Raw genomic sequence first — 12,024 nt, 5'->3', positions numbered from 1 at the left:
GGAAAAAATTCTTCACCAAAAGGGTTGTCAAGCACTGGAACAGGCTGCCCAGAGAAGTGGTGGAGTCACCATCCCTGGAGGTATTTAAAAGACATGTAGACATAGAGCTTAGGGACATGGTTTAGTGGTGGACTTGGCAGTGTTAGGTTAGCGGTTGGACTCGATGATCTTACAGGTCTTTCCCAACCAAAATGATTCTGTGATTCTGGAACCTTTGCCATGATGGACCAAGTGCTCACTCTATGAAAGATAGTTTCAAGGAAACAAAATTGGCTAGAAATTGGCTGATAAAAACAAAGTGATTTAGGCTCGAGCCTCAGTTCTCCAGTGACCTGGAAGGTCTGTATGCAAAGATGCACCATTTCAGTACAGTTTACATCAGATATTTATTTACTCCCAATCCAGAGTGTTGGAGGGAAGCCGAGAAGAATGTGCAAAAGTGAATAGCAAAGCTTGAAATTGTGCTAGTTCGTACAGCAGAGAACCTGCACCCTGCGAAGGCCTGTGTGTGTATGGAACAGGGCACAGCAGGCTCAGCGTGGGCTGCCTTTGGCTTGTCCTCTTGCATGAAGTTAAGGGAGGTAGATGTCTTGGTGGGGGGATTGGGGCCTGGCGTGAGGAATATTTCCCCAGCTGTCGGTGGGGGTACAGCGCTGGGTCTACTGGGCATGTGCAACTGAACTCCATGATGTGGTTTTTCTCATTTTTGTTGTGGTTTTAGAGACAGTTGTCTTCTCCGCCGTTTTCCCACACAGATTTGTCTCAGGGTTAATGATTCTTCTAGAGCACTGTGTGTGCTCAGTAACCTAGGAGGTCTTTCTCTTTGTTTTGTTCCCATGTTTAGAGGTCATCTAGTAAAAGACCCTGAATTTTCTTTTTTTTGGGGGAAAGGGTGAGAATCCTGCATGATACCTTTTCCCTAATGATGGTCAGTTATAGGGATAAGAAGAGGATAAACCATAAGTTGGCTGTTAGTTGGTCTGTAGATGTCACTCCTGCAGGGATCAGTGACTGCGTTGTCCTTTAGTTCTTAAAAACTCATTTTCTGTTCTGCAGAAGGAGCTGCTTCCCTCTCAGGGAAGTTAAGCCAAGAGGCAGGAGGAGAGGAAGGAAAGAGGGGTGGAGTAAGGTTTAGGAATAATTTTGCAGCAATGACGGTTTCTGTAAGAATAACTGCATATATCCTTGAGTCTGAAGTGTGGCATCCAAAGGTTTATAGGAGGCTGTTGCTTTGTAATGAGAAGAAAATTAATTAATGAAAAAAGAAAGAAAGAAAAAAAACAACCAAAAAAGAAGGGATTACAGAGGGAAGTGTGCCATAGATAGGGCAATGGCTTTTTAATGAGACAGCTCGATGGATGTTGTGAAATTACTTGCTCGGAGATTGCTTTCAACACGGCAGCCTGAAAATTGTTTTCCTTGTAAACGCCAGACCATAATCTCTGGCTGCAGATCTTGCTTTTTAAATCATGTTTTAGCTAATATGCTTTTTCAGAAGGATTTGCTTTTTTGTTGTTGTCTAGTTGTTGTTGGATTTAATATTACCGGCTTTCGAAGGAATTAAATGAATTCCAGGAAACACTGGCTGCCAACCAGAGCCCTGTTATCCTTACCCCATCGTGCCTAAGGACCAGACCTCAGGCCAGCCTCTGATTACTGTGGACTCCCTCCTGTGCACACATCTGATGAGCCTGTGAAAATGCAATCATTTGGATAGGTAGGCGTCAGGATGATGATTTCATATTCCAGAAGAGCAAGGTTAGGTGTATGTACAAAATCAGGCTCTGGGGCTATAGATACAACCCTTGAGATAATGCTACTACATCAGTGTTTATGATTTATTTTAAAAGGGATAGAATAGTCATGGCAAGCTGATACTGCTTTTTTCCTCTCCTTTTTCTTTTTTTTTTTTCCTTTTTTATCATTTTTTTATGTTGATCTTGCCTTTGGGCACTCTCTTTGGCCTTTGCCCTTGGGTGTAGGTTCTAGCATGGTGCCACCTCGAAGGTGCTGAAGGCTGAGATTAAAAAATATGAACAACCCAAAGGGTAGAGAGGTAGAGAAGGGCTTATTGATGTTTTCAGAGTATCTTTCTTGCCCTGCTGAAGTTCAGGACAAAAATCTAACTTTCATACATGAGTAAGGCACAGAAGTATTTTGCAATTCTGGCTCTGAAATACTTCTTAAAAACATGGTCTAGAATCTGCAGCAGCTGCTGAGAGGTGGTTTGCAGGATTTCTCTAGGCTGCAGTTGCTTTGGAGTGTGTGCTGCGTCTCTTGGCATAACCTCTTCGCTGTTTTAGGTGCTGGCTGGGTTTCACACCAGGCTCCAAATTGTTGTGTATTTTCTGTAGAGCCAAGATGAGTACTTGCTAGGAACTGGAGGTCTTTGGAGGTCTGCACATAAACACACACCCTGCAGATCACATGGACTGCAATCACAATATCACAGCTGAGTGAGGGTTTTATCTGTGTGGAGAGTTTAATTCTGTCATGTGTCAAGAGTGCCTTTATATGGTTCACGTTCACGTACAGGGCTCTTGAGCTGTGAGCAAAAGGGCTTGCAGGCTTTGAGCCTGCAACAAAGCTGCAGGTTCCTAGCTTGTCCCAAGGACTGGTGCTTTAGTCTATTTTGTATACCTTCAAAAGGCTGCGAGGAAGGGTTTGCCAGCAGTTTACTGGGATGAAAGTAAGAAAGGGAATTGGACTGTTAATGCTGGAATATTCTCTGCTATACACACAGCGTAGTGCACTGAGCTGTAGGGTTGCAAGGTTTGGACACAAGGCAGCGGCGCTTGATTTCAGTTCTTGAGCAGCAAGAACTGGAGCCGTCAGCCCCTGTGTGCTCCCGTCTCTGCCCCTGCTCTCATGTATGAGTCTGCTTGAGGGGGAGCAGAGGGGAACGGCTACATATTTATGCCCTGTTGCTCTCGCAGCTTGCTGTCTTCTGTGCCCATGGTAGTTGGACCCTGGTCTGAGCATGCTGCCCTGTAACCAGCTACCTGCTGCAAGCTGGGGGCTTGCTTTTCGCCCCTGTTCAAGGCAGCCTCTTGTGAGAACCTGGCGCTATAACTGTCAGTGGCAAAACTGAGACTCCTGAAGTTCCAGCATTTCTGTTTCTCCCAGGGCCTTTGTCTATCAGTCCTTTGTCTTTTGTTTTCACCTTAATCCGTAGTGAAGGTGAGCACACAAAAAGGTCTGCCCTTTATGTGGAAGAAAAGCTAGTGCTAACTGTCTGTTCTGAATCATCAGGCAAACTTAGCTTTCTTGCAGAGAGCCTGGGGATGGAGCAAAATGCCCTTGCAGGCTGCCTGGAGGCTTCTAGTTTAGGGCTTCTGAGAGCCTGAAGGGCTGGAGACTTTGTGAGCGACTGGGAAAAATTGTGGGTAGAGAAATCCTGCCCTTCTTCCCTCCTTGCTTACCTGGGAGAGCAATGCTCACCTCTGTCATGCTTTTCCAACAGCACGTGCTGCATTAAGTAAATCTTCCTACTGCTGGCCTCACCAAAGGGACCATCTTGAGCTACGTGTTGATCGAGTCTCCCTGCTCACTCCCCCTTCACTCCACCTCCTGCTCTCTTTAGAAACACAGTGGCTTGTTTTCTGCCCTTGAGAGGAGCTGAACGTGTTGGCTGAGCATGACTGTGGACACGGTCCTGAGCAACCTGGTCTAGCTGGCCCTGCTCTGAAAGGGAGAAGACCATAGGCAATTTTCAGAGGTCCTTCCTAGCCTCAGTGAATCTGTGATACGTAATTGGAGTGTCTTTTTGTGGCTGGGAGATGCCTCGCCTAGTGTTTGAAATATGTTGATATTAATTACAGACTCAAATAGCAGATGCACGACAAAAATAAATATTATCGCAGTGGGAGGCTTTCCCTCCACAGAGCTGAGAGGATGCAAATATTTGTTGTCTTTCTCCTGGGTCCTGATGAGGCATCCTGATGAGGGCTTTCTGGGTACCACCTCCTCGGAGGTCTCTGGAGCTTGATCCTGAGAAAAGTATCTTTGTAAGGAGCGGGAGCATGGCTTTAGGGATGTGGGGCAGTTGCCCTTCTGTACATGGGAAGCTTCAGCAAGTCTGTGTCCATGAATCGGGCTGTAGGATTGTGCCGTTAGAGACAGTATGGTCACTGGAGGAGCTATGTTAGCTCTTCTCTTTATTCATCAGCTGTGAAGACGACAAGAAGTGATGAGCTCAGATGGCAGCAGCTGAGGTCTAGGATAGATGCTAGGCTTGCAGCGGGGATATTTATCTCTGGAACAGACTGCTTAGGGCAGGGGAGGTATTTTCATCACTGGAGATTTAGGATAAATGTTTGCAGGAGCAGGCATGCTGTTGGTGACCATGGCTTGAACACAGATGGGTGATCTCTTAAGGTCCTCCTGACCCTTGCGCACGGCACTCCAGCTGTCTCCGCACCTTGAGAACCACAGTTTTACTTATCAGGTATACTTATGAGGATCTCTGTGGACGGAAGGGTTGGCATTCATGGTTGTGACTTGTCTTTGTGCTGTTCCCGTGGAATAGCTGCTACGCCTCCCCTTAGCAATTGCCTTTGAATGTGTCCTCTTCGTAATGAAGACTGATAACCCAGAGCTGCCTGTCAGAGCTCTGCAGCTCTGTTTATAGAGGCTCGCAATTAAAAATGGATCTCATATATAATTAAAAAGGATCACGTAGGCTTTGCGCCTTGCATTCAAGAATAAAGAGGCTGCCATCTAGGAATCCAGGCAGAAAATGGAGATGCTGACAGCCAGCTCCTACTTTTATGCTAATTGCTAATCATCTGCTTTGTTCAGTATAATGCAGCAAGGATTGTGTTCGTGTTGTGAGCCATGTAGCCATTTTGCTCGGTGGAAGTGTTGCCCAGTAGCTCCCCATGGGCAAATGCGGTGGATACGGAATGCCCAGCTATAAGGTTGTCAGCTTGTGAAAGCCAGAACCTCTCGGGAGAACAAAAACAATCAACACAACCCAGGAATGGTGCAGGTTCAGGCAGTTCCGTCCTGACTGCTTTGGGCCATGAAAGTGTAGCTGTGTATCTGTTGGCCCCTTCATGTACTTGAGGTGCAGCAGGAAAAACATGCAGTTCAGAATTCTTTGTGATGTATTTTTTCTCTGTCTACCAAACCCTTGTGAAAAGCAAGTGGTGGAACTGGCTGTAGCGTGTGAGGCACTTGTATACTTGGAGATGTCTACAGATCTGCATGTAGAAATGTGTGTGTGTGTGTGTGTAGTTGTTTTATACTATACAGTTGGCTGGTATCAGCAAAGCCTTGTTGGTCTGATCCCCCAGAAGCAGATCCTATGTTGTGAAAACTCTAGTGCTGCAGATAGGTCTGTACCTGCTGCTTTTTAAGAACCACCAGTTATGTAGCTTAAAGGTTTTTTGGTCCTACTCTGCTGTGATTACCAGGGTCTGTACATGATACATCTGCAGGCAAAAAAGAAGGGAAAAAGGGCTTTGAGTTGATGAACAGCACAGGTAAGGCATAGCCTGTCTCACACTCTTCCTTTTGGTCATTCAGGTTTATAACCCTTCCAAATGGTGTCCTCCAAATCGTGGATGTGCAGGAGAGTGATGCTGGGTCTTACCACTGCGTGGCAACCAATGCTGCCCGAAAACGCTACAGCAATGATGCAGTCCTCAGTGTCCTCAAAGGTAAGGTGTGGGCAGGAGTGTGTTGGGCTGGGCACGTGTCTGCAGATAGCCATTGTGTGTGATGGCAAGCTGAGCTGAAATACCAGTGACAATCTCTCCTGCTGGTGTGGCTCCGTACATGGCAGGCTTTGGTTAAAACTTGCAGAGAAGGCATTTTATTAAAGATTTCTTTTTACTCTGATGGGATAAGCAGGCTGGGTTGAGAGGTATTGCCACCTGGGAGTCACCCAGCCCTAGCTCTAGGCAGCCAACGGTAATAATGGTGTTGTTTCTCTCTGCACCAAGGGATTTTTTTTTTGCAGGTGGATTGTAGCAGTGAGTGGATTTCAACAGCCCTAGCCTCCTTTATGCTCTGGGGCTCTGAGAAAGGGTCAGGCACCCTGCTTGCACCTTGGGGAAGTACTGGTTGTTGCAATCTTATCTGCAGTGACTTTGGATGGCAAGACAAGCAAAGGCTGGCACGGACAGAGGAAGATGCTCGCCCAAGCTAGCAAGAGAAACAGCTGGAGGCTGGAGCAGTTGGCAGGGCTGTGTCTACCCTGGGTTGCCTAGCGGGGTCCTGAGGAGGACAGGCACAGTGAAATCCAACTTACATTCTGTGTCTGTGTTTCTGGCTCTTTGCTGAGCTGTTGGGTAGCTCTAGAGATCTTTTTGTGGTATCTGGGAACAGCCGCAGCTGGGATTTCTTCTGCTGACACAGACCCTCGGAGCAAGGCTTTGGATGTGAGCTGTCCTTTGCCTCCCAGTCTGGGCCTCAGTCTTGTAGCACATTTTTCTCTGTAAACCAAGAGTGCAGTGGGCAAGTCTGGACATGAGAACGTAGTTGAAAGCGTAAGTGCAGTGGGGGTCTCCAGACTCCAGCATCCTTCCCAGCATGCCTGGCTACCTCCCCAGGGTTGTATAATCCCCATTCTGCAAGCAGGCAAACTCACTCTGGGGCTGGGAGTCTGGCTGAGCTGTCCCTTCTCTTGGGACAGTGCCCCCTGCCATGTCTGTCTCCTGTTTGTGCTGACCCCAGCGTATTTTGTAGGCAGCTTTAACCTTGAAAGCTCTGAAATCCTTCCCAGCCCCTTTTGTCTTTGTTTAGGATTGCGTTGCTTGGCATTCTGCTACCAATGTATTTTCACAGAGATGGCTTTGCTGTTCATCCATCAGCAGGGAGTGTAATTAACTGTGGAGCCTGAGAATACACCTCTGATCAATGGATTGTGTAGTGGAGGTAATCTGTGTGGAATCTGCAGAGAATTTGTGAGGGGTTGAATGCTCTATATCTAATTGCTAGCCCCTCAGATCCTCTGGGTGCTTAAAGAAGCACAGAGGCAAGGGGAGCGCTTGCTATGGGCAGTTCCACACTCCAGAGACCGCTCCTGTGTTGGGTCTGGTTCGCTATTGATAAGTAATATTGATCAAGCTACAAAGGTGAATATGCTGTCCTTGGCATCATAACTCGTTCTGCATAATAGTATCTTGTAACTCTGCAATGTTTAATCTGCTTTGCAAATGTAGGCAATGGAAGAGGTTAAATGGGAAGCATTCCTTCTGGAGCACCAGCCGGCCTGAGCAGATTTCTGCCTGGAGTTCTCACCCAAATCTCGCTTCTGCAGCACCACACCACCCGCTGGCTGCAAAAACAAATATGAGAGGTTGAGTTTTTCACCAGATTGAGCTGATAGTGATTAAAAACATGCCTGTTAAATCTGTGGGGTTTTTTATAATTGGGGAGAAGTATCTCTAAGACAGATGGGAAACTGCAGTGACCTGTGCAGGCTGCAAACTCCTCCATGAGTGACTGGCATGGTATTGATCCTTCTTTATTGCAGCACTTCACCATCAGAGGCACATTTGTGGATGCCTGGACTGGCTTGTGGAGTCTTCTCCCTGTTTGGAAGCAGCTGATAGTAGTTGGAGTGAACTGGTCAGGCAGAAATCCTTTGCTGGTTGTAAAAAATAAAACCAAACTAAACCAAAACAAACAAAAATCCCAGGGGAGGGGTGGGAAACCCCAACCAAAAACCCCCAATAGCCTGAAATACAGCTATTTAGTGTTGCTTGAGTTGCTTATTTGGAAATTTCAGGGAGTGAACTCCTACGTGTCTGCAAGCAAGAATAACTGAATTACTTCCCTCCCTGCTGATGGCTAGTGAGTCATTTGTGCTGAGGTAAGACAGGAGTCCAGCCTGTCAGTCCCACGGCACTGCCAGGGCTCCTGGAAAAGGTTTGTGCAGTGGGACCTAGTGTCTCCTTACCAGCTGTGCCTGCAGCTTTGATGTCCCAGTGACAGCCCTGGGCAGTGCCGTGTGACGATGACCGAGTCTGTGTGCTTGTGATGGGTTTTGGGGCTGTGCTGGTTATAATGCAAACGATTCCACTTGCACTGCGTTGCCAGCCCTCAGGCCTGGGAACACCTCGCGTTCATGCCTCTGCCCCTGACAGACGGTGCTGGATTTGAACTGGCTGTGCATAGCAAAAGAATCCGTTTCCCTATGGCTCTTGTGCCCAGTTGTCCTTTTCCTCCCCCCTCTAGCCCTTGTTCCCAACAGGATGGCTGGGAATTGTTCCATCTCCCTCATGAAAGGCAGCAATTAGCACGACCCCCTTCTGTCATATTTGCGTGGCCTAAAAACCCTGAAAGTGTCATTTCCCTTGACGGTGTGACTTCCCCATCACGTTTGGAGGGCTTTATTGTGTGTCGTGGCTAAACACATGCTGGCCTTGCCCAGGCAGGGCAGAGAGCGGCGGTGCACGGTGGTGCTGTAAACGCTGCAGATGTTTCGGCTGTGCAGACTTCATGGTGCAAATTTCCAGACGTTCCCTGGGGAAGCGGCATTTTGAGCTGGAAGGGAAGAGAGCAGACGGAGAGCGGGATACAGTCACGCAGCCCTGAAACAGAGCCTGCTGTCGAAATAGGGATAACTTGGATTTTTCCCCTTGGATCTCCACTGCTCCCCGGTGGAGGGAGCGCCAAACACATCTGGCAGCTCTGTCCCTTCAACCCTCACCTGGACAGATGATGAATGACCACTGCAGCCCTGCTGTGCTCTCAGCCAAAAAGGGCATTAAGAGCTGGCTGCAGGATGCTTTTCCCAGGCACTCTGTCTGTGTGTGCTGCCTTTGCTCAGCGTCGGGTCTCGACGGGGCTGTGTCTTGTTTCTTGTACCTCCTTTTCCTGAAAGCAAGCTCTGGACCCCTACTTTGAACTCATATATAAAGAATTAATTCTCAGTGTGTCCTGGTCATGTTCCTAGGTCCTTGGCATGCACGAGGAAGTGCTGCCGTGCTTCATAAAGCAGCTCTCAAAGAGGAGTAGCAGAGAGGCTTGGGGAACGTGTTGCTCTGTGGTCTCAGCAGGTCACTTTGCCTATTGCTTCACTTTTCCCCTCCATGCCATGCACATCCTTGCTCTTTTTGCGATTTCTTGGGATTAGGGACTACCTCTTGCTATGTGTTTGCCCCATATCTGGTGCACTGTGCCTTGCATCGCCAGTGCAACACAAATAATCATCAGAGTCAACAAAGCGTGGTCCTGGGAGCCAGGACTCTTGGGTTCTCCTTTCCTCTCTGTTGTTGGGCTTCAGAGGAGAATCAGTTCCTTTAAGCTTAATTTCTGCCTCTGTAAATAGCCATAATGTAATAGGCTTGGAGTTGCCCTCTTAGAATTGATGGGTCAGCCTGGAGAGTGTTTATGGGCATTTGGTGCTGGAGGTCTGCTCAGGTGAGCTGGGCATCAAGGTGCACTTGTAGAGGAAGGTGCAGATTCATACCTGATTGTGGGTGGGTGGGGTTTTCTTCCTTGTGTCCTCTGCACCCTAGATGTGATCTATGCATGCAGAGTAGCCACAATTGCTGTGACACGTCACTCAGGTATATGGGTGAAACCTTTGCCTCAGGCCGGGCTGGCAAGGGTCAGAATGTGCAACAGCCTTCCCCCAGCGCCAACAAAACATCTGCGCAGCGATGTTCGTGCGGTGGTCTCGATAGTCATGCTCCACGTGATCCTGTGCCTGTGCTGCAATAACTGCAGGAATGGAGAGAGCAGATCAGGGCGATGGGCATAGCTACAGCAGGGTCTGGGCTGAGCAGGCCACTGAAGAGTCTTCCAGCAGATGAGCACGTCCCCCGTGAGTTGGGATTTAGTACTGTGTTATTAGAGATGACACTGCGAGATTGCCGTTGGCAGAACATCATTTACGTTGACAGTTGTAGCAGCTTGCTGCAGCAGTGTCCCAGGAAATGTATTTTTCAGCCAAATATTTGTATGAAATATGATAACAGGGACAGAGCTTGGAGGCAGCTGAAACACCTTCATGTTTTTTGTTCTTTTGATGTTTGTGTTGCAGTGGCTTGTGAGTACCAAGGGAGACCCTGGCTCTGGGTGCTGGGACCTGGGTGGTTCCTGCTCCGAAGGGTTGTAGGAGAACACAGCTATTGAACGGGATGAGCTTTGGGAATGGAAGGGAAGGTGGTGATGAAGTGAGCAGCACTCGCAGTTGGCCACCACCTCGCAGAAACAGACGTGCTGTTACCACAAGTGGATTTTCAGTCCCTGCATGTGCGAATGACGTGCTGGATGCTGGGTTGGCGCTCAGCCTGAGCCCTGACGACACATGCTGCGCTCCCCTCGCAGCTTTGAACACAGATACCATGCAATCTAGGGACAGGGCAGTTTGGATTCGGGTCAGTGCTGCTCTGGTCTGACCTCCCTGGCCGCAGCTGGGCGTAGATCCTGTTTGTGCTGCCATTGATGGAGAATGGCAGTGTTAGTCAAAGTGGGGTGATCTTCCCCTGGTACGAACACACGTGGCAGAGGCAGCAGAGCCCTGCAGTGTTGTGGGGGGAGAGCTATCCACAGCTGTGGTTGTGGGCACAGGAGACCGCTTAAGGGAGGCGAGAGGGTCATGGAAATGCATAGGGAGTGAAAACGTGGGGTGGGGTAATGCAGCTGTATTTTTACTGTGAGTTGCTGGCTTAACCAGCAAGTGATGCTTCGCCTCTGGAAAGGAGGCATCACAGTTCCAGCCTGCAGTTGCTGTGTCCCTGTTCCGTGTGCCTCTTCTGCTGGGCACAGAGCTCTGTCACTTTTTCCCTCTCTTCTTCTAGCATCCTGTTTTTCTTTGCCCTCTGCTCGCTTGCTTTACTAGCAGTTAAACAGGGAACTCTTGATATCTCCACTTTCTAGCTCTCCATTTGATATCGTAAAAGCTCAGCCATGACGACTCTGTTTTATGTGTGTTTCAAAGCTCCAGTTTCCTGGGTGGCAGGTATCTGAAGCTGTTTGCATAATGGATCTGCTGGGTTGTGAAAAATGCTCTTGATCCTCCTCTGTGGCAGAGGATGCTAAGCAAACCATGGTAAATGTGAATTCAGAGAATGGCAAGATTAAGGAGGAGATACACAGCATTTCCAGCTTAATAAATAGATCTTAAAGCTAGAAGTGACCTTCTGCCTAACATAAGCTGTAAACTTTCACTCCATCTCCCTTCTACAGAGCGTAGCAACGCTAGTGATTTCAAGCATGCATGGAACAGGACTGAGACTACAGATTCTGGGTAAAACTTGTGAAGGGCTGGTGCAGACATGCGTCAGGCACCCACCCAAACATACAGCTCTCTCCTTGACTGGAGATCGTACGGGGCCAGCATGCATCACACCACTCACATCACCAAGGGAAAGCTTCTCGTAGCTCAAGTGTCAGCAGCCTGTTCCTCAGAGCCGGAGGGGAAGTTTCAGTTCAGCTGTCTGTGAAGTTTGGTGGGGCTATGATATGCCGTGCTCCTGACAGCTCTAGCAGCCTGCGGTGACAGAGGGTTTGATACAAAATTCAGAGCCCTCGCTTCGCATTAAGCAGAACAGCTAAGCCCAGGGTTGGCACCAAAGTGAGTGGCAACAGAGGTGTCAAGGATAATAGAGCAGAACAAAGGATGTACGGCTGGGAATAGGTGAGCTGTTTCCAGGTCCTGAGGGGAAACTGGTCTCTCCCACAGCAGCGTTGGCAGTGCGTTATGTTTGGAGCTGTCAGGTGTGGCCAGGAGCATGTGTTACAGTCAGCTCTGCCTCCGACTCCTGAAGAGCAGGGATGGCTGGATTCAGGGATGGTTTGCGGTCCTCCAATTTCCTCCACATGTACCTCTTATTAATTCAGATCTGCTGCACTTCTGAGGCTTCCTGAAATAAGAGCTGGTGTTTTGTAAGGCTCTGACTGAAGCGGGTTTAAGCGGCCGTCTCCGTTCAGCTCTCCTCCAAGAGTCTTTTGGTGCTGGTGTAACACTGTGGTGCGTCAGCGCATCTGCACTGCAGGGATCACACCTGGCCACTCCTGGAGGGTACTGAACAGGCTGTTCCTGCTCAGTGAGGCTGGAAGGGA

General features: G+C 48.6%; 1 protein-coding gene across 3 annotated transcripts in view; it reads left to right on the top strand.

Annotated features, from left to right (window-relative positions):
- Positions 1 to 12,024, top strand: part of IGDCC4 (immunoglobulin superfamily DCC subclass member 4) — a 100,343-nt gene that overhangs the window by 44,358 nt on the left and 43,961 nt on the right. For all 3 annotated transcript variants that reach the window (XM_075100732.1, XM_075100731.1, XM_075100733.1), the window contains one exon: positions 5,530 to 5,663. In XM_075100732.1, coding sequence (XP_074956833.1) covers positions 5,530 to 5,663 — 134 coding nt within the window. The remainder of the gene's footprint in view (positions 1 to 5,529; positions 5,664 to 12,024) is intronic.

The sequence above is a fragment of the Phalacrocorax aristotelis genome, chromosome 7, assembly GCF_949628215.1.
Source record: "Phalacrocorax aristotelis chromosome 7, bGulAri2.1, whole genome shotgun sequence".
Taxonomy (NCBI): domain Eukaryota; kingdom Metazoa; phylum Chordata; class Aves; order Suliformes; family Phalacrocoracidae; genus Phalacrocorax; species Phalacrocorax aristotelis.
The sequence above is the reverse complement of the archived record's forward strand: the minus strand, read 5'-3'. Positions and strand labels throughout refer to the sequence as shown.